This window comes from Salmo trutta, chromosome 22 (assembly GCF_901001165.1).
Source record: "Salmo trutta chromosome 22, fSalTru1.1, whole genome shotgun sequence".
NCBI classification, from domain to species: domain Eukaryota; kingdom Metazoa; phylum Chordata; class Actinopteri; order Salmoniformes; family Salmonidae; genus Salmo; species Salmo trutta.
Window position 1 is genome coordinate 38,084,038 of NC_042978.1, and position 23,499 is coordinate 38,107,536.

At 43.5% G+C, this 23,499-nt stretch overlaps 1 protein-coding gene across 3 annotated transcripts in view; it reads right to left on the reverse strand.

Moving 5' to 3' along the window:
- syde2 (synapse defective 1, Rho GTPase, homolog 2 (C. elegans)) overlaps window positions 1-23,499 on the reverse strand; it is a 73,526-nt gene that overhangs the window by 24,611 nt on the left and 25,416 nt on the right. For 2 of the 3 annotated variants that reach the window (XM_029707922.1, XM_029707920.1), the window contains exons 3-4: window positions 9,435-10,633; window positions 4,740-4,866 (exon numbers count right to left, since the gene is read on the reverse strand). In XM_029707922.1, coding sequence (XP_029563782.1) covers window positions 4,740-4,866; window positions 9,435-10,633 — 1,326 coding nt within the window. The remainder of the gene's footprint in view (window positions 1-4,739; window positions 4,867-9,434; window positions 10,634-23,499) is intronic. The other variant, XM_029707921.1, reaches the window with a different exon arrangement.

The window sequence follows — 23,499 nt, forward strand, 5'->3', positions numbered from 1 at the left end:
CCGTCGGTCGATGCCGCCCTAAAGAAACAAACAGGGGCTTGTTCTCCCCTTCTAACAACTGCCTTCTCCTCACACTCCCAGACCAGTAGAGAGAGAGTCAGAGGGGCTGTAGAGGACAGGGGGTGGTGCCTTGCCTTGCCCTGCCCGCTTCTCTCTCTGACACCCACCCACTGGACAAGGACTGTAGGTGTTTGTATGACGGGCCCTCCCTGCCTCCTGGTCGGCCTAGAGTTTAGCTAAGCCACCATGCCTCCACTTAACCAAATACCATCTGTGTGTTCTGCATCAAAGGGAGCACTATTAATGACTTTCCATGTATTCACTGCATGGGGAGGGCTGGACTGGAGGACTGGAAGGGCAGCTAGCTGGGCTACAAACTAGACTCTTTATCCTTGTTAACAAAGGGAGTCTCTTAAATCAGATGCAATTTCAGGTTTTTCTAAGCTTTCGGTTTGTGATGACCTTTGTCGGAGCAGCTCATCACACACACAGCCTCTAACTAAGCCCAAACCACTATCTTCCCTTTCACTGAGAGGAGGGAAATGACACTGATTCACCATCAACCCTGGCTCTGTTTAATTTAGAACGGTCACTGAGAGGAGAGAAATGACACTGATTCACCATCAACCCTGGCTCTGTTTAATTTAGAACGGTCACTGAGAGGAGGGAAATGACACTGATTCACCATCAACCCTGGCTCTGTTTAATTTAGAACGGTCACTGAGAGGAGGGAAATGACACTGATTCACCATCAACCCTGGCTCTGTTTAATTTAGAACGGTCACTGAGGCTTCTTGTTGTGTTGGCTTCCTGCCGAGGAAAAGGTTGATAGATGGGACTCTCAGATAACAAGCCATGCATTAGCTACCAGGTGGAGCAACAACATCAGTTACATCTACAATGATCCTCGTACAGTCTCATTGCTGTGTTACATAGACTACAAATATATTATATTTCAATAATAACTTAAAAATGGCCTAGTCGGCCTCTCAAAAGCCTCCTTGTGTAAAGCATGGCGTTCTCTGAGATCAGAACCAGAGAAGTCTGAAGTAATGCCTGGCCTGTGACCGAAGCACACCACCGTGACTAAAACTAAAATGAGCAGCTTGTCCTTCCATCTGTGCTCCTGACTGAAGGGGCTTGGGGGCGGGTCTGTGGACACTGGGTCCTGCCAAAGCCCTCCCAGCCCTGGAGGAATGTCTCTGAGTCAAAGGGGGCTAAAGAGAGAGAGCTCCTGCCCCCCTCCACCACCCTTCTTGATTTAAGTCACATCCCAGCTGTCAACACTGATTCAATTACAGTAGAGACCTACACCATCTAGACTCCTGTTGTCATCCATGTTAACCTACATACAACTTCTGAATGTACTGACAAGTCAAGTTTTAATGTTAATACCAAAAAAGTCTGTACGTAAAAATACTGTATCGCAAGAAAAAAATCAAACCCAGAAATTCCGCTGCCTGAGACAAAAAGAGCCATTGGCTACATTCAGTTCATGTATGTTATCATAACTATTCTCTATTCAGAGCATGACAATCATGATGAGTTGTTTCCTTTGTCTGGGATCATGGTTTGAAACAAAGTAAGGCTAGGCAGTTCACATGTTTTGCAAGCTTTGGATTGAACTTTGACACGGGGTAATCCCTTTCAATACCTCCACCTTTTAAATTAGCTGGGTTACAACCCAGACCTCGCCGCCTCCTCTTAGCTCATCCATTTGGCCTGCTTATTAGCTAGTCTCTCTGTCTCTCTCTCTCTGGCTGACCTGACTACACTCAAACCACCAACCCCCATACCCCACCCCCCTCTATCTATCACTGCTCTCAGCCCAGCCACCCTTCCCCCTCGCTCTCTCTCTCCCTCCCTCAGCCCATCTGCAACAGCCACACGCTCGGCAGAGTAAATTTAGACAGCAAGCAAAAACCAACAATCCACACTGGTGCTGGCCCTTTTTTTCTAACCCGCTCAACTGTTAACTGTGTTCTTTGCCCTGCCATGCTAATGCATTTGGATCAAAGCAGGCATGATACGAGGACGCCTATATGGGCCTCTTTCCAAAACCAACAGCAGCTCCCACAATGCCAAGGGGCTTCCATGGTCTTCCTCTTTTTCGGTGGGAAGAAAATAATAATCCGTGAGCAAGACTTTTTATTTATTATTTTTCTCTTAACTGTTGCCCCTCCCCTGTCTATTCCCAGAATCTGTATTCATTGGTTGACAGGTGACATGGCAGACATACTCTGGAAGTTAACAGATCATTGGTGTTGTTTAGCTATTTTGATTAGGCTAACATCCTTCTGCAGGCTGCAGCGAAGGGGAATATTGGACATTCACTCCAGTCCCAACATGTCCAAGCAGAACAGTTTAGTCCTAGTTTGTCATTGATAATGATAGAAACCAGTGAGGAATTACATTACTTCAAGCAGAGTGAAACTGGGTTATTGTCCTCTATTTTTTTATGTGTAAATAATGGTAACCCTCAGTGTGTGAGTTATGTTCAGGGGTCTGTGTGTGTGTGTGTGTGTGTGTGTGTGTGTGTGTGTGTGTGTGTGTGTGTGTGTGTGTGTGTGTGTGTGTGTGCGTGTGTGTGTGCGTGTGCGTGTGTGTGTGTGTGTATGTGTGTGTGTGTGTGTGTGTGTGTGTGCGTGTGTGCGTGTGTGTGTGTGTGTGCGTGTGCGTGTGTGTGTGTGTGTGTGTGCGTGTGTGTCAGAGCGGGGGTGGTCAGAGCGAGTGGCATGTCTAAACCTGGGGAAGAGAAATGAAGGGATGACCTAAATGCACGTTGGTCTGGATGGTTGGCTGGCTGATGTGAGGGCGCTCCTCTCAGACACACTCACATGCTGGTGGTATGCTGACTGGAATGCTTTTACAACAAACAAAGCATGCATGCACACACACATGTACACACACACACATATACACACACACGTACACGCAAACGCACACACACATGCACAGACACGTGTGACGTGTGTACAGTGCCCTCAGAGAGCATTCACACCCCTTGACTTTTTCCACATTTTGTTTTGTTACAAAGTGGGATTAAAATGGATTGAATTGTCGTTTTTGGTCAACGATCTACACAAAATACTCTGTAATGTCAAAGTGAAAGAAAAATTATAACATTTGTAAAAAAATATATGAAAAATAAACTAATATATTTTGATTAGATAAGTATTCAACCCCCTGAGTCAATACATGTTAGAATCACCTTTAGCAGCGACTACATCTTACCAGCGATTAAGAGTTTACCACACCTGGATTGTACAACATTTGGCCATTATTATTTTCAAAATTCTTCAAGCTCTGTCAAATTGGTTGTTGATCATTGCTAGTCAACAATTTTCAGGTCCTGCAATAGATTTTCAAGCAGATTTAAATCAAAACTGTAACTCGGCCACTCAGGAACATTCACTGTCTTCTTGGTAAGCAACTCTGTTTTAGGTTATTGTTCTGCTGAAAGGTGAATTCATCTCCCAGTGTCTGGTGGAAAGCAGACTGGACCAGGTTTTCCTCAAGGATTTTTGCTGTGCTTAGCTCCATTCTTTTCTATCTTGAAAAACTCCTTATCGATTACAAGCACACCCATAATATGATGCATCCACCAAAATGCATGAAAATATAGAAAGTGGTACTCAGTAATGTGTTGTATTGAATTTGGATTTGCCCCAAACATGTATTGCTTTGCCACATTTTTTGCAGTATTAATTTAGTGCCTTGTTACGAACAGGATGTAAGTTTTGGAATATTTTTTATTCTGTACAGGCTTCTTTCTTTTCACTCTGTCATTTAGGTTAGTATTGTGGAGTAACTACAATGTTGTTGATCCATCCTCAGTCTTCTCCTATCACAGCCATTAAACTGTCTTCTCCTATCACAGCCATTAAACTGTCTTCTCCTATCACAGCCATTAAACTGTCTTCTCCTATCACAGCCATTAAACTGTCTTCTCCTATCACAGCAATTAAACTGTCTTCTCCTATCACAGCCATTAAACTGTCTTCTCCTATCACAGCCATTAAACTGTCTTCTCCTATCACAGCCATTAAACTGTCTTCTCCTATCACAGCCATGCAACTGTTTTAAAGTCCCCATTGGCCTCATGGTGAAATCCCTGAGCAGTTTCCATCCTCTCTGGCAACTGAGCTAGGAAGGACACCTGTATCTTTGTAGTGACTGGGTGTATTGATACACCATCCAAAGTGTAATTAATAACTTCACCATGCTCAAAGGGATATTCAATGTCTGCTTTTTTATTTTTTGAAAAACATCCCTGGTCTTTGTGGTTAATCATGTGTTTGAAATTCACTGCTCGACTGAGGAACCTTACAGATAATAGCATGTGTGGGGTACAGAGATGAGGTAGTCTCTCAAAAATCATGTATTGCACACAGTGAGTCAGTTATTATGGGACTTTTTAAGCACATTTTTACTCATTATCTTATTTAGGCTTGCTATAACAAAGGGGTTGAATACTTATTGACTTTTAATATTTAATATTTAAATGTTTTCTTAATTTGTAAAAAAATATCAAAAAACAAAATTCCACTTTGACATTATGGGGCATTGTGTGTAGGCCAGTGATAAAAACATCTACATTGAATCCATTTTAATTCAGACCGTAACACAACAAAATGTGGAAAAAGTCAAGGAGTGCAAATACTTTCTGAAGGCACTGTACATGTCACACACACAGAAATAGTTTTAACAGGTGTTACAGGACCGAGGTGTAATGTTACCTGTGATGACGTTGATGTCAGGGTAGGTGTTTTCACAGAGCTCCACACCCAGGCTGTCCCTTTCAAAGGCCTCCCGAAGCTCCTTCTTTACTGCCGCTGAACCACACAGACGGTAGAGGCCCACAACCTGCAAAAACACATACACAACCAGGTTAAATACACACAACCTGCAGAAACACACACAACCAGGTTAAATAGACACAACCTGCAGAAACACACACAACCAGGTTAAATACACACAACCTGCAGAAACACACACAACCAGGTTAAATACATACAACCTGCAGAAACACACACAACCAGGTTAAATAGACACAACCTGCAGAAACACACACAACCAGGTTAAATACACACAACCTGCAGAAACACACACAACCAGGTTAAATACACACAACCTGCAGAAACACACACAACCAGGTTAAATACACACAACCTGCAGAAACACACACAACCAGGTTAAATACACACAACCTGCAGAAACACACAACCAGGAAAAATACACACAACCTGCAGAAACACACACAACCAGGTTAAATACACATAACCTGCAGAAACACACACAACCAGGAAAAATACACACAACCTGCAGAAACACACACAACTAGGTTAAATACACACAACCTGCAGAAACACACACAACCAGGTTAAATACACACAACCTGCAAAAACACACACAACCAGGTTAAATATACACAACCTGCAAAAACACACACAACCAGGTTAAATACACACAACCTGCAGAAACACACACAACCAGGTTAAATACACACAACCTGCAGAAACACACACAACCAGGAAAAATACACACAACCTGCAGAAACACACAAAACCAGGTTAAATACAAATAACCTGCAGAAACACACATAGGTCAAATACAGGCAAAAAGAATTATGCAAAAACACATCACTAGGTCAAGCACAAAGACAAAACCTGCTAAAATCACTCACATGACTAGGTTAAATACTTACCGTCCCAAATACAGAGTGCAGACCCTCTAACATGAGTCATACACCGAGAGTTATACCATTATCTATATACAACAGTGTTTCCCCTAGGATTTTCAGCAGCGGTGGGAGATAGTGGACGGGCGGAGGGAGGCACTTCTGGTGACTTTTAAAAATACATTCTACTCCTAAATGCATAACAATGATATGAGGTTGACAACACCTGAAATATAACTGATGTGCAGCACTGCACTGTAGATATGATTCTCATTCATTTCTCACTCTCATTCACACCACTGCTTGCTATGTTTGCTACAAATATATGTTGTTGTCACTCTGATCTTAAAGGGATAGTATGAGATTTTGGCAATTCAAATAAAAATTGTATCCATGGGTTAATCTGACTCTGGATAAGTATAAAAAGGGCTTAATTGCCACAATCTGGCACTATTCCCTTAAAAGCGTAAAATATAAATAAACATTTGACTGAGTTTGAGAAACCTTGGCTTAGATCATGTATTTCATCCCTCTCAAATCGTGCTATGGCGCATTCTTCTGTCTCTTTTCCAAAACAGGTGTAAAAGAAACAGATCGGACTAGTAGGCGTGCAATGGATTATGGTCTTTGTAGTTAATTAACATTATTTCTGCGCTAAACTATGTAGAATATTGGCCTGTTGGAAACTACAACATCACACACTTCGGGCATTATCTGATTTATCTCTACAGAAACTGCACAACGTGTGCATTGAGCTGACCGAATTTCTTTTTACAAAATTGAATTCAAATAATTGAACCGATGTCTGTCAATTAGTTGTTTGAAAACTGAAATGCCAGTTAATCGCTCAGCACTAATGACTAGCAAGGAGCTAGCTGTCAGTTCAAACCATGGCAGTCACACACTGTAAACAACCTCTTAGAGTAGCAACAGAGTAGTTACATGACCAGTGAAACCACCATGGAAAACCCATGGGAACACGGACCGTGTGTGTACTGGCCGATCACAATATACACTTAATTACACTGTTATGAACTGTTTGGAACTGTTCTACAATATAGTAAAAAATTAAAATAGGAAAAATAAAGAAAAACCCTTTTTATGAGAAGGTGTGTCCAAACTTTTGAGTGGTACTGTATGTAAATTAGATATGTATGTATTTCATTTCAATAAATGTGCAAAGATTTCTACAAACATGTTTTCACTTTGTCATTATGGGGTATTGTGTGTAGATGGGTGCCAAAAAATATATATTTAATCAATTTTGAATTCAGCCTGTAAAACAACATAATGTGGAATAAGCCAAGGGGTATGAATACTTTCTGAAGGCACTGTTGCTGAATATCTATGGTTTTTACATGCCTCCTGGCTCCAGCCCCTAGCTTGGTACATAGCTGGATATCTATGGTTTTTACATGCCTCCTGGCTCCAGCCCCTAGCTTGGTACATAGCTGGATATCTATGGTTTTTACAGGCCTCCTGGCTCCAGCCCCTAGCTTGGTACATAGCTGGATATCTATGGTTTTTACAGGCCTCCTGGCTCCAGCCCCTAGCTTGGTACATTGCTGGATATCTATGGTTTTTACAGGCCTCCTGGCTCCAGCCCCTAGCTCGGTACATAGCTGGATATCTATGGTGTTTACAGGCCTCCTGGCTCCAGCCCCTAGCTCGGTACATAGCTGGATATCTATGGTGTTAACAGGCCTCCAGGCTCCAGCCCCTAGCTCGGTACATAGCTGGATATCTATGGTGTTTACAGGTCTCCTGGCTCCAGCCCCTAGCTCGGTACATAGCTGGTTATCTATGACTTTTAACAGGCCTCCAGACTACGGCCACTAATGTCTACACAGGCCACTAGCCACACTGTTTGTGACTGAGAGCTCTCTGTTCTGTCTAGCATTTCTAAACCCCACTCACTCACACGAGAGGGTAAAAAATGGGCAGATTAGGGAGGGATTTAGCTTAGTGCAAGAGTAAACAGAAGTCACTGGGCACAATGAACAACAAGCCTATTGAGAAAAAGCTCTTTTTTTAGTTTAGGGTGAGTAGCAGCTCTGAGAGGAGAGAGCAGAGAGCACACAGACAGGCCGTAGTATGACAGCTGATGGTGAAGAGGCTGAGCAACACACACACACCAATAGGAAACAATGGTCTGTCCTCGCCTTAATTAAAAACAACAGAATGGTTTCCCGTGGTGAGTCAGAGACTTCCTGAATGAGCGAGCATGAGGACAGGCAGGCAGGCACCCATGCACCCCCACCCACCCACACACCCAGCCACACACACACACGGGCTTGTTGGACCCCTAACTAAGCCAATCAGTAGGGATGGGAATAGGTGATCTTGACAGGTAGCAAAAAGATGGATGCACCTGCACCATTCACAAACGTCTGACCCCCTTCTAGGAAAACAATGCACTAAAATTCACTGACTTTTTACTAAAGATAATAGAACGAGTGGAGCTGTTATCAGATAATTATTTGTCTCAACATATGTCATTTTCATCACTTAGCAGGCACTCTTACACAGAGCAACGAGTGCATTCATTTCATACTTTCATTCTCTCCTTTCTCCATACTGGTCACCCATGGGAATCAAACCCACAACCCTGGCGTTGCAAGCCTCATGCTCTACCAACTGAGCCACATGGGACTATAGCAGACAGATACACTTTCTGAAAGGGCATCTGTCTCTTACAAATACAAAAACACGCCTTACAGCAACCCCACACACATAACTCGCTTCTGGGACACCAATCAGCAGTTGTTTCAGAACAGCCACATTCATCCAGTGCCTTAAAGGCTTTACAGCCCCAAAGGCCATGCAGTTATGGAGACACTGAAACGAGAGTCGTCTCCATCTAGGGACACACAGCATTATTTCTAAAGACATGCTATGCTGTGTGTCTGGCTCTCTCTGAATGCCTCTGTGACACGTCCTATACATTCCTGTGTAATCTGATGAATATCCCCCTAACCCCTCTCAAACGGGGCCCCTGGGGGACACAGGTAAAGATGGCTCCAAACTGCATCTAGTGATAATCATCTCCCCTACACAAACTCTACCAAGTCTCTGAGTTATGTTTGTCTCTTGAATCAACAGAGAAAGGGAGAGAGAAATTGAGAAAGAGAGAGGGGGGGGGAGAGCGCGAGAGAGAGAGGGGGAGAGAGAGAAATGGAGGAGTACAAAGAAAACGCAGCTAATAAATGTACTTGGCCAGTGGCTAAAACCATTAGCACATAGAAAACCGACTGGCCCATAGCAACCTCAGTAAGGGACAGTCCCATGGCATGCTCAGTGTCTAGGCTAGACAGCCCCTTCAGAGTAACCTGAGGGAAGGTCTGGCCAGTAGGAGAAGGGGACTATGGCTGCCAGCAGGCCATTGGCCAGACCTTACCTCAGGTTACTCGTTTTCTTTGTACTCCTCCATTTGATAGACTAGCTGTGGAGAGGACCGGAGAAAGCAATGGCGAAAGACCCAAGGAGGTTGCCCCCCCCAGGGTGTATAGATGTCCTGCGGGCAGCATCCAGACGATTTTACTTCTGGGCGGAGTCTCAACTAATTACAATAGCCAGTTTCAAGTATCATGCCAAACTAATAACTTTCACATGGTTAGTACTGTATAACTACAATAACTACATTTTTGAAGAATATGAAATTTCATCAAATTCACACAAGTCTACTACCATAGAGATGAATCCGCTAAATCTGCCAAACAAACATTAAACATTTACTCTCATGAGCTGAACTCACCTGGCAGCCTCTCTTCTCAATCTCCGTGATGCACTTCTCGATGAGCAGGGGCACCATGAGCCCTGAGTTCTCCCTCTCCACCACCCTCCAGGCCTCCACCCCAAACATCTGCCGCTCCCGGTCCCCATCGTAGCCTCCGTCCAGGGAGTTCTGCCACTGCTCCATCAGGTTCAGCTTCATGTAGATCAGGCCTCGTGGCTCCAGCTTCACGGCCAGCTGATGACTCCTGGTCACCCTGAAGAGAGCCGGTAGCACCACAGTGCCATGACAGCACACCCGGTTCTTCTTGGGTGTGGGGTCCCAGCTGAACACCACTAGCTTCAGGTGCTGGGCGTTCTCCAGCTCGATGTTGAAGGTGTGGTCCATGTCTAGGAAGGTGGTCCGGCAGGTGAGCAGGGCAGTGCGTGCCTTGTTGACTGAGTCCACCTGGATGGCGCAGTAGACGTCCCGGGAGTCGACACGTGGCGGCTTGAGGTCCTCAGCGCCGTAGAAGTGCAGGCTCATCAGGCCTGAGATGTACTGGGTGCACTTGGGCTGTTCTGTGAAGGCGTAGTGGCGAAATGCGTCAATGTCTAGTTCTGTGCCGTGCAGCTTGGAGCTGCCACCTCCTCCTGTTACTCCTCCTGCTCCTGTTCTCTCTCCTCCTCCAGTGGCTGGGTCTTTCTCTTTCTCCTTGCCCTTGCCTCCCTTGCCCTCTGAGGACCTGTGCTTCCCAGACTTGGCCACCAGTTCTGGGGAGTCCCCGTCACTGAGGTAGCCCCCCTTGCTAGCCGACATGGAGGTCCCGCTGCTCTTCTTCTTGCTGTAACTTTGCTGCGTCGACACACTGCTGTCCAAGTGATATCTCGAGATCACATTACGGCTGGCCGCCGCCCCCTGCCCGCCCCCTGGGGACAACCTGGGAGGAGCTGAGCCTGGTTCTGACCCACTATTGGTTTTGGGACACTGGGTCCTTGGCTCTGATTGGCTGCTCGCGCTGGCTCCGTTACCGCTGGTGTTGTTGTTGTTGCTAGGGATCCCTTTGACGCTGAGCTTGCGGCTGAGTTCCGGAAGCTTCTTCATCTTCATGGAGAGTTTCCTGACGGTGCGCGGGGACTTGATCTTGTCCGGGAATGACCAGTTGAGGGAGCTTCCCTTCTTAGCAGGGTTGGGGCTGGAGGGAGGTGAGAAGCCGGGGATGGCCAGGTCAGGGCCTTCTGCTGCAGTGGGAACAACAAGGACAGACAGAGAGAGAGAGAGAGAGAGAGAGAGAGAGAGAGAGAGAGACAGAGAGACAGAGAGACAGAGAGAGAGAGAGAGAGAGAGAGAGAGAGAGAGAGAGAGAGCATGTTGAAACTCACAGAGGTCACCAGAGAAAATACACTAAGATAGACACAACACTCAACTTTAGATACTAAAGAAGGGCACTGGGAAGATTTATTGAAGGCTAAACAAATCTAAATTTAGCTATGTATATGTCATAGTTTTTAGACGGCTGACAGTTAGACAGGGGTTGACATGAGACTAAAATGGGACTAAATTCAATTGCTTTACGCCATCAGCAACAGCTTGCATTCCAGACCAGACCATAACAAACTTCACCATTGAAGAAATAGGTCAGTTGTCAGCTAAGAATGAATTCCTGTGATGTGGTTAACTAAATGAAATGCTAGGTAAATTCTAGATTACGGTAGATCTTATTAGCAAAGGTGTGAGCGAGCCAGATCTCTGAAGAAAATTGTTACACAAAGAGGAATTAGACACTTCTGCTTCAGGGCTCAGGGCTAACGTTACTGAAGGGAGAACCCATTACTAACACATCCATTCAATGGTATGCATCTACAAGTTGCCTAAATTACACTCAGGAATGTTAGAGACTGGAGAGAAGCTCCTAACCAGTAGTCTTATGTCCAGAGTGAGAGTCGAAAGCCTCTGAACCAGTAGCCTGTGGCCAGAATGAGAGTCTAGTAGAAAGAAAGCCTATGAAGTGGGACTGAATTTGGGAGCTCCTTCTCAGAATCTTTCCCCCAAGGAACTGTCCTTGAGCGGGCTCTGCCTGCTTCCATGATCCATCCATCCATCCAGCCATCCATCCATCCATCCATCCATCCATCCATCCATCCATCCAGCCATCCAGCCATACTCTGTTTCTACAACAACAACCCCTCTTGCGCCAAACTGTTCTATTAGTTTGTTTCAGTAGAAGTTTGTCAGGTTAAACGAATCCATATGGCCTTCCTCAGCAGCGAGCCAGCACCAGGTTGGGTGGACAGAGAGGACATGGACAGGAGAGCCCTCACCCTCCAGCCTCAGGCCGGGCCAGCTACAGTTTAGATGACTGAAGTGTCCCACTGGTCCCCCAACGGGATTCTTGAGGCCGTTTCAAACGGAGAAGAGCACTTTTCACTTTCCTAATAGGATTTCCTCCGTTGCTAACCTTTCCCTTTTTCTATCCTCTCCTCTTTTCACACATCACAGGGAAATACCATCAGCTTCAAGGGACAGAATGTCCAAAACATGTAACATGGCTGAGGTAACTCATTTATATATTGTAAAGAACCAAAAACACTCTGTATCACCACCATTTTAAGAGAACTGTATGATTTGGTGCACTGCAGTACTAGTTGTATCTACATTCGTGGCCTTCCAAGACAATAAGTCAGTAACTTGTACAACAAAAACTTTATTTAATTCCTTCAACATTCAGTTACTATTTGAGCACAATTCTGTCACAGTTGAATATTTCAGCAATAAGGCCAGAGGAGGTGTGGTATATGCCAATATACCACGGCTAAGGGCTGTTCTTAGGCACGACGCAAAGCGGGGTATATTGGCCATATATCACAAACCCCAAAGGAGCCTTATTGCTATTATAAACTGGTTACCAACGTAATTAGATCAGTAAAACTAAATGTTTTGTCATACCCGTGGTATTCGGTCTGATATACCATAGCTTTCAGCCAATCAGAATTCAGGGATCAAACCACACAGTTGAATATAATACATTAAATCACTCCAAAACACGCTACAATGTGCTTATTCTCTCTTTATAGTTATCACTTGTGTATCATTTACAGTTTTCTGTTTTCAAACAGCAAGTTCCTCCACACTGCTGAAACAAAGGAGAGAAGGAGAGTAAACGAGAGGAAAGAGAAAATAGAAGAAAGAGAGAGAGAGGGAAAGAGAGTTAAAGAACGAGAGGAAGAGAAAAAAGAAAGCAAAGAGAAAGAGAGAGAGCACAGAAGACCTGCCAACATCCCCTGCTCTATTTTCAGAGAGGCCTGCTGTGCTATTCTGGAGAGAGGGGTAAGAGGGAGGTAGGGAGGGGGAAGAGGAGGTGTTGGAGGGTGTAGCGAGGGGGTAAGAGGGAGGTAGGGAGGGGGTAGAGGAGGCATCGGAGGGTGTAGCGAGGGGGTAAGAGGGAAGCAGGGAGGGGGAAGAGGAGGTGTCGGATTTGTAGCGAGGGGGTAAGAGGGAAGCAGGGAGGGGGTAGAGGAGGTATCGGAGGGTGTAGCGAGGGGGTAAGAGGGAGGCAGGGAGGGGGTAGAGGAGGTATCGGAGGGTGTAGCGAGGGGGTAAGAGGGAGGCAGGGAGGGGGAAGAGGAGGTGTCGGAGGGTGTAGCGAGGGGGTAAGATGGAGGCAGCAGTAGGGCAGAGTGGGTTGCTGCATGCATGAAGAGGGGCAGACAGAAGACGAGAGGGGGGGGAAGGAGGTATGGGGGGACAAAGGCACTCCTTGTACTGCGAATCAGAGGCCTGGCCAGTGAAAGGGGGTGTTATCTGACATTCCATAATAAACCATGTTTAGCCTCCATTCCCTTTCCTTAGGCTTCTGAATATAAATCCCTGTTAGCTAGTGGTTCCTGACAATAACAAATACCAGCACACAGAGGGGGAAAGGGGGAGAGAGCCGGACCAAAGGTGCAAAATACCTCTGGAAGAAGAAGTGCCAAACAAGAAGTGCCAAACAACATCTAGGGTGGGTCCCAGATACTGAGGTTTAGGTTTGGCCAAACTCACATGCCTTCAGAAGGCACTGAAACCACTGGAACACATTTTTGACCAATCAAATTTCAAAATCTCCTATAATAAAGGTAAATTACATGTAAAGCAAATGTATGTTGAAATGTATTGTCTGGTTTTATGTCCGTTTTCAGATTAGTACATGATTTGGAAATGTATTTGGCAATTCTCCTAAATCTAATGCTATGAACAGAACCCTCATCCACAACAACAGCCAACTGAGTTAAATCTGGTGGATATAACATTTACCAAGTAGAATAATATTACCTTTAAAACAAATCCAATGACTACTGTGCTGTTCTCCATATTTCCCTCACTATTCTGTAGCCATTTACCCTGTGGCAACATCTACAGCAACGTCAGAGAGAAAGAGAGGGACCGACACTCAACACCCTCTACCTGAGGTTCAGGGGAACTGTTTGATACTTAAGCCCCGGGGGGGATGTTCATAGGGTCAAAGGGCAAAGGGTTGCATTCCGCACGCTGGAACCGAAGCTGGGTGACCAGTGTCGCCCCTATACACCCCCCTCTCCCTTATGACCCCCCCAGGCCCACACCGGGCAGACTGTCACTGACACCCCTCTAACAAAGAAAAGGAATTTATGGCCCTTGATTGCCTTTAATAACGTTCTGGGTCCAGACAGGTGCTAAGCGAGAGAGCGGTGTGTGTGTGTGTGTGCGTAAAGAGAGACTGAGTGTGTGGGGGGGGGGGGGGGCATGGTATGTGTGAATACGGCAGTGTGAGAAAGTTAGTGTGTTTTGTAACAGTAACTGTGCGTGTATCAGTATACTTCCTCTGACAGAAGGTGATAGGAGACAAAGTTGATGTCCTTAATTACCCCTAGGCAATTCCACGGTAACAGAGACTCATTTACTTGAAGAACAGTGCAGATGCAAAGTTTGATAACAGAATTATGGTGTGTGCTGTTTGTGCTGTCATTCTGTTACCAAACCTTGCATCTGCACTTTTCTTCAAGTACACCAGCTTCAAACAGCTGAAAATACAATATTTTTGCATCATTTTCTGTTGAAATTGTTAAAGCTGCAATATGTAACTTTTGGTGCGACCCGACCAAATTCACATAGAAATGTTCCCGTTCTTAAGTTTCGTTTTTGCATCTTTTACTTTCGGTTTGGTACACCAGCTTCAAACAGCTGAAAATACAATATTTTTGATTATTGAAAATATATTTCACAGCGGTTTAGATGGTACAATGATTTTTTTACACTTACTTGTTTTGTCACATAAACTGAAATTAGGCAAACTATTCACATTTTTCAACCAGGAAATGGAGGAACGATTTCTGCATATTGCAGTCCTTGTGCATAGAGTTGTATGGTTTGTTTAAAGTTATACTTCGGGATTTTGGCAAAGACCTGTTGAGGCCAGGGGGCAGTATTGAGAATTTTGGAAAAAAATATGTGCGCATTTTTAACTGCCTCCTACACCAACTCAGAAGCTAGAATATGCATATTATTGTTTAGGTTTGGATAGAAAACACTCTGAATTTTCTAAAACAGTTTGAATGGTGTCTGTAAGTATAACAAAACTCATATTGCAGGCAAAAACCTGTGAAAAATAGATTTAAAAAAATGAGAATTTTGTGACTGTACTATTTAGTGTCATTGTTTTAAAGATACCACAGTGAGAAAGGATTCAGTTCGCAACTCCTACGGCTTCCACTAGATGTCAACGATCTTTAGAAAGTTGTTGGAAGCATCTGTCATGAATACAGACCGAATTAGAAAGCTTACAAGTTGACACGTCATCACTTCATTTTTTGCGCCTGCGCATGAATCTGAGAAGAGTGTCTTTGTCATTATCGTTTATTCTAGACACTTGATAGGTTGTGTGAAAATATTACCGATGTTTACTGATGTTTCACGTAAAAAATGGACCAAAAGATTAATGCTAAACAACGTTTGACATGTTTAAACAAACGTAAATAGATTATTTACTAGGTTTTCTTTAGCTTTTCGACGTGACTTTACACTGCCCACCTCATTTTGTGGGAGCCTACTGAACGCTAACTATTTGGACATAAATTATGAACTTTGTCAAAAGAAACCACATTTGTTCTGGACCTGGGATCTCTGGCAGCGCCTTCTGATGGAGATAATCAAAGGTAAGGGGATATTTAGAATGTTATTATCGATATTAGATGATGCTAATGCTAACGGTATAGCTTAGCTTAGCTTAGCATATAGCTTATTGTTGTTAGCATAGTACCCAGTTTATGCAAAATGTGATTTCCCAGTAAAGTTATTTTGAGATCTGGCCATTCGGTAGCAATTACGAGATGATAATATATTATTCTTTGAATGACAATATTATAATTTACCAATGTTTTCGAATAGTAATTCCGTGATTTGTAATGCTGGATTCACTGGGTGCATTCGAGCCGAAAAAAATTCTGAATTTCACCGCGACTGTAAATGCTGTTTTTGGATATAAATATGAACTTGATGGAACTAAAAATGCATGTATTGTATAACATAATGTCCTATGAGTGTCATCTGATGCAGATTGTCAAAGGTAAGTGCATAATTCTAGCTAGTTTTCTGTCTGTTGATGCCCTTCTTTGAATTGGCTAAACATTACACGCAGCTATTGTCAATGTACTCTCCTCACATAACCTAACTTTATGCATTCTCCGTAATGCCTCTGAAAATCGGACAGCGTGGTTAGATTTAGGAGATATATCTTTCAAATGGAGGAAAATAGTTGATTATTTGATTATTTGAAATGATTACTCTTGCAGTTTTGAATTCCCCGCCATGGTCACATGACAATGAATCCCAATACCGGGATTAGATCCTGCCCCCTGGCCTCAACAGGTTTTAAAGCTGCAATATGTAACTTTTGGTGCGACCCGACCAAATTCACATAGAAATGTTCCCGTTCTTAAGTTTCGTTTTTGCATCTTTTACTTTCGGTTTGGTACACCAGCTTCAAACAGCTGAAAATACAATATTTTTGATTATTGAAAATATATTTCACAGCGGTTTAGATGGTACAATGATTTTTTTACACTTACTTGTTTTGTCACATAAACTGAAATTAGGCAAACTATTCACATTTTTCAACCAGGAAATGGAGGAACGATTTCTGCATATTGCAGTCCTTGTGCATAGAGTTGTATGGTTTGTTTAAAGTTATACTTCGGGATTTTGGCAAAGAAGCCCTTTATCTACTTCCCCAAAATCAGATGAACTCATGGATTAGCAACATGCATGCCCCGGCCACCTAAAGATCTGTCTTTTTCAACCATCTATTTCCTGTGTTTGAGGGGTCCAAAATCCCTTGTCACTTAAATCTTGCTGGATTGATTGCTTTCATTTTACTCCTGAGACTCTCATACTCTTGCTCGTGACTGTCGTTATTCCTGTTAACGACCACGTAAATGTTTGGAATTACCTGTCAAACACAACCCGGTAATGGCTGAAATGGTTTCAATGGAATACATCGCCTTTCCGTTGAATCTATAAGAACACTAAAGCTTAGTCTGGGATTTAACGCCTCATCGACACTAACATCACAAGAAAGAGAAGAGACTTTTATTTTGATGGGTGTACATTCTTTGGTGGAATTTAAAAAAGTAATAATTTAATACAGTTCAAATGCTTACAAATTAGTTGCACTGAAATGAAAGCAACTTCTGAAAATTAACACTAATTATAGTGATAGTATGTCTGATTTTGCAAACAATGTTAAGTATGTATAGATAGGTGTAATCTAGAGCCAAGCGTGTTGACTTATCTGAGGGCATCCTGCTATTGACACATTTGTTGTATAATGCAACAGAATTTGACAACAACAGTAATTAATAAGGCAGTCTAGACAGTGCAGATAGGCCTAGACCAATCAATCAATTAAATGTATTTATAAAGCCCTTTTTACATCAGTCGATGTCACAAAGTGATATACAGAAACCCAGCCTAAACCCCAAACAGCAAGCAATGCAGACAGCGCATTGTTGGTGTTGCAACCCTTTTCCACTCCTTTATGTTAATGTATTAATACATGCAAATACACCCAGTGTATTTATGCAAAAGCTGCACATATAACTTTATTTTAGCACAAAATATATATAAAAAAAGACCTAATACCATTAGAAAATGTAAATATGAGTGCATTCTAAGAAAAATAAATGATATTTGACAATAAATTGAATACCTGAATTCCCAACAAAATTCCTGAACTTCATTAATTATTTGTCCGTGCCAGTAAAATGTTTAATATGCTATAATTCTGTCAATATCTGATGGATTTAGTATTTATAAAAAAAATACACATTTTTAACCTTTATTTAACTAGGCAAGTCAGTTAAGAACAAATTCTTACTTGCAATGACGGCCTAGGAACAGTGGGTTAACTGTCTTGTTCAGGGGCAGAACGACAGTATCTTCATATATTGTCCAACTGTTTTAACAATTGTGATGACTGTTGCTACATGGATACCATTTGTATGTCTCTGCATCCAGTTTGAAAGAAGTTAGAGGTAGTTTCGCCAGCCAATGCTAACTGCACTAATGCTAGTTAGCAATTGCGCTAACGCTAGTTGCGCTAACGCAATTGCGCTAACGCTAGTTAGCAACTTCCTTCAAACTGCACGCAGAGACATAAAAATGGCATCCACGGGTTAATCTGATTCTGGGGAAGTAGATAATGGCTTTCATTGCCAAAATCCCCAAATATCCCTTTAACTTTGCGATCATTGTTTTTTTTTGGCATTAATTTTAAAGTGAAGAACTGCCCTCTCCCATGCAAACTCTCACACACTCATTATAGACACAAACAGAGAAGGAAAGAGAGTTCTCTAGTGCACTGTTCTCTGGCACCCTGTTCTCTAGTGCACTGCTTTCAACCAGGGCCCATAGGACTCTGATCAAAGTAGTGCACTGTATAGGGAAAAGGCTGCAATTTGGGACACAGACAGAGACACTGTATTGGTGGCTCTCCTCTCCTTGAGGCCTCCTTGCTGGAATCCTTTCAGAGGCCACAGCAGCCAAGGGAGGTGTTTCATTACAATGGTGACCAAATATAGTATGGTGACCAAATATAGTATACGTCCCCTATTCCCTACAGTGCACTACTGCACTACTTTTGACCAGTACCCTATGGGCCTGATAGTGTACTAAATAGGAAACAGGGTGCCACTTGGGATGCACCCATAGCCAGGCATGGCAGGCAGGCCCTATGCTTTCTATACTCCCAATAGCACAACAACATGGCTACCTGCCAACGCAGCTTGTCTTGCTCTCTATGTAGACTAAGGCTACTGCCACAGGCATTCCAACTCAGCCCAGAGATCCTCTGTAACTCCAACAACAGTGTGTGTGTGTATGTGTGTATTTTCACTCTTGTGATCCCCAGAGTCAAAATTAATGAAATTATCCTTCATTTACTGCAGCGCTTCACTTTCGCAGGCTGATCCGATCCAAACAACCATAAAAATAGCTCTGACCACATTTGACCCCATAGGCCCAACTTCCAGATTTCCTGTCCAGGCGCTATGGGAACACACACCTGCCTCTACATGCTCTTTATAGTCCATCCATCATTATCCTCCATACAAACACAGCATTCAGCCATACAAAGGAGCAGTCAATGACAGCCCTATGAGGAGTCTAGGGTGTATCCGGTTAGGAAAAAGAACCAACCAACCAGCCGGACAGACAGACAGACAGACAGAGATAGAAGGTCTAGTGTTGGACTGGGTCATTCTAATCTAACGTGCATAAATTAATTATTATTCAACAGACACTCTTATTATTCAAAGCCAGTAACAAAGTGTTATCCATTTTTAGCCACTTGTAATAAAGTAGCCCTCTGTGCTAGCGGGTTTGGCTCGTAGTGAAGAGGGGATTGAGACTTTATAAAGGAGAAGAGAAGAGGAGGAGGGTGATAGGATGTAGGCATCACAAAAACCTAGGACACTATAGTTCCCCTCTCCATTCTTCTATCCCCCTTTTATTCTAATCTAGGGCCTTCTTTTCCAGGCTGCATGTGGACAATATGGCATTACTGAAAGCAGTGACCATACTACCCCCATGTCTGTTCCTCCCTGTAGCCTGTGGAAAGTAGATTGAGTGACAGGTCTCCATTACTCCCTGTGGGGAGAGGGGTGAAACAATTCCATGACCAGTCAGTCAGTCACTCACGACTAGAAGGCCAAATCACACAGCACAGCAGACATTTGTCCTTTAAACTTAAGTTCTCAACCTTACCTCCCCTCCCAATAGCCCCACCAACCAGCTAATAGTACACCCTGCTTAACCCTTGTGTTGTCTTAAGGGTCAAAAATGACCCCCCACTACGTTTAACAGCAGAGAAAAACCCCTAAATTATATTTTTTCAACTTGAAATTGGATTACTTTTCCTAGAGTGACCCCAACATTAGAAAAAGTAAAACATCGCCTTTGTTCATATTTCCATGAAAGCTGTACGCCACCAGGGTACAAATTGTCTTAGGGTCCTTTTTGACCCGGCAGTTATAGAATAATTTACACACCACAAAAAACACAGACACACACACACACACACACACACACACACACACACACACACACACACACACACACACACACACACACACAATGAGAAATTGAGATTATGTGTGCTACTGATGAACTCAGACCAAACTAAAACTTTTTTGTGCATGTGCACCATCTCCCCTCCACGACCCCACACATGACTCAAGTTCACAGACAAAATTAACAACATTTCAGACAAAATAAACATTTCTTGAAAGCATTGTTTACTAATGGGGAATGTAGTCAGAGGCTATAAAGGTGCTGCAGATGACAGTCCCCCCAGTTCTCTCTTTGCTGAAGCCATGAGTCTCAGTGCACAACAGGTCGTAGATCAGATTTTTTCAGATGTCCAGGAGGAACAAGAGAACAATGATTTAGAAGAGGAGGAGGTATCTGAAGAAGAAGATGGGGAAGAATACAACCAAGAGCACGATGCATCATCTTCAGATGAAGAAGAAATCCCCCAAGCTTAAAGAGAGACATTTTTGTCAAAGAACAGCAAAATAACATGGTCCTTGTCACCATATGACAACCAGGGCAGGATGGCAGCACAAAATGTCATAAGGATGACCCCAGAGCCCACAAGACATGCAGTTTCCCATGCCCAGGACATCACCTCAACATTCTACATGTTCATCACACCAGCCATAGAAAAAATCATCCTGGAGATGACAAATTTGGAGGGTTTCCGTAAATATGGAGACAACTGGAAAAGGATGGATGAGATTGACCTATGTGCCTACCTAGGGCTGCTAGTCTTAGCGGGTGTGTATAGGCCCTGAGGCGAGGCTACATGTAGTCTCTGGGATGCAGGGAGTGGAAGGTCGATTTTCCGTGCCACAATGCCACTGAAAGTCTTTCACACTTTCTCAAGAATGCTACGATTTGACAAGAGAGGTCTGGGAGAAGAGGGTGGAGCGTCTGCCATACCTCTACAACCCTGGGCCTGAAGTAACAGTGGATGAGCAACTGGTTCCATTGAGAGGTACATTTTTATTTTCATATCTGTAATGTAATAAAATGTTCATTTTATTATGTATTGCTGTAATATCACTGATTTATGTGATTGTTTTCTGTGACACTGATACTAATTACTGATAGTAATCCCTTTTGCCAAAAGGTCACTGTCCTTTCCTGCAGTATATGCCCAGCAAGCCAGCAAAGTATGGCATCAAGATATGGGTGGCCTGTGATGCACAATCCAGCTACGCTTGGAAGATGCAAGTCTACACAGGGAAGCCGACCAGTGGAGGCCCGGGGAAGAACCAGGGGATGCGGGTTGTGCTTGATGTGACAGATGGACTAAGGGAACACAATGTCACGTGTGACAATTTCTTCACCTCTTATGAACTCAGCCAGCAGCTCCTGAAGAGGAAGATCACCATGGTTGGCACAGTTAGAAAGAACAAGCCTGAGCTCCCCCCTGCACTCCTTGCAACAAGGGGGAGAGAGGCCTTCTTATCAAAGTTTGCCTTCACCCCCACCACCACTCTAGTTTTTACCTCCCAAAGAGGAACAAGAATGTGGTCCTCCTGAGCACACTGCACAAAACGGCTGAGATCAGTGATCGTGAGGACAGGAAGCCAGCCATCATCCTGGACTACAACCACAACAAATGAGGTGTGGACAACCTGGACAAGGTGATTAGAACTTACAGCTGCAGGAGAATGACTGCCCGCTGGCCCCTGGTCATCTTCCATAAAATGATTGATGTGTCCTCATACAATGCCTTCGTGATATGGAACACGATCAATCCTACCTGGATGCCTGATAAGCTGAACAAGAGGAGGGTGTTCCTGGAGCAGCTGGGAAAGGCACTTGTAACCCCACACATTCAAAGAAGTGAGCGCCTCCCCTGCACAGCAGCCTCTGCAGCGCTTGTGAAAGCTGTTCAGGGGGCTGAATCTTGTCCTGATCCACCTGAGACTGCAGCTGGGACAGGCAAGAGGAGGAGATTCCAATTCTGCCCCCCAAAGGACTGTAAAACAAATACTATGTGCTGCACGTGAGAATATCTGCAAAGTCCATGCTCACACACTTGCACACTGTCCTACATGTGCTAATTAGAGTTGACTGATTTATGTTCTTCACGTTTTTGTTTTGTATCTATTATCTTATTTTATTCATATTTATTGTTGTTGTTTATACACCTTGTGGGTGGGGACAATGGCTCAAAAAATGGGAGACGACTAGTATTTTGTATTTGAGTTCCTCATTGTACAGAATATAAGAATATATCACTATGTTGCCAAAAAAGTTCAAGACTGTTATTTATTGCTTCCCTTCAATAAAATGCATTCAAAACTACTTTCTTCACATTTCTGATACTTTCTTAGGCTATACAAGTGCTATCTCTTGCTAAAGAAATTATGTTTACACCTATACAGTATCTTTAGCAATAATAATAATAAACCTCTACTTAAGTAAAGAAAACAATTATGACAGGTGTGTTGTAATAAAAACAAGTGGTGTCCGCTGATTAAATACAGTCTTTCTGCATTGTGAAGAGGGAAAACCCAGATATTCACAAAGTTTGTGATGAATGACAGGTTGTTTCTTCATGCAAAATAGATTTGGGGTTTAAAATTCAATTAAGCTGCTTTATTTTAGGGGTTTAGTGAAGGCAGGGCATTTTTTACCCTTAGGACAAGGGGAGTATACAGAATGTTAAGACTACACAAGGGTTAAGTCAGGGACATGTCTGATACATTGTCCTCCTGCAAACCCAAAACACGGCCTGTCACCCTCCCACTTCCTGCCGTGACAGCGTCTCATTTAGATGTAGCAGTCAGCTCCTGTTACATCCCAAAGGATTATGGGAGTATTTTTACCACTTTACAGAGACCTGGACACATACATCATCATCGTCATCATCGTCATCATTATTATTATTATAGGGCTCACCTCACCGCCGTTCACAACCACTGTGACTGACTGACGGATAAATAGGTAACTTCACCTCTCACTGGGTGCCTAGCTGGCACACACACAACGTAGTAGCACACACACACACACACACTTTCTCTTTGATGACACGTAATGCGGTAGGTTCTTTTTTGTTGAGACACGGGTTGAAGTGTGGAGTGGCGTCGGCTAACCCACAGGAGCCGACCGCAAAGTCAACAACGAGCAGGGAGTTCCGGAGTGGAACACTGGAACACAAAACAGTCACTGAACACTCCCCACCATTCACAACACAGAACACAGCAAGCAGCACATCTCCCAGATAACTAGGCAACCAACACTATCACAAGGACGCCACATTCCACACAACACAACAACATACTGACTCATTAACACAAGTTCCTGTAAATGGCTTTCTGTCTCAGTCACAGATCAATCACACACAATTCACACACAATTCACAGAATTAGAACAGATTGATAAACCAACAGAATAATCATGCAACTTCTCTCTACACTGAGGAGTCTTTCTACGTGCTTTACCCTTTCATCGTTTAACCATGAAAGACTGTGGGAAATATCTGGAATTTCACACTGTACCATATCAAATGACAAGAGCAGAA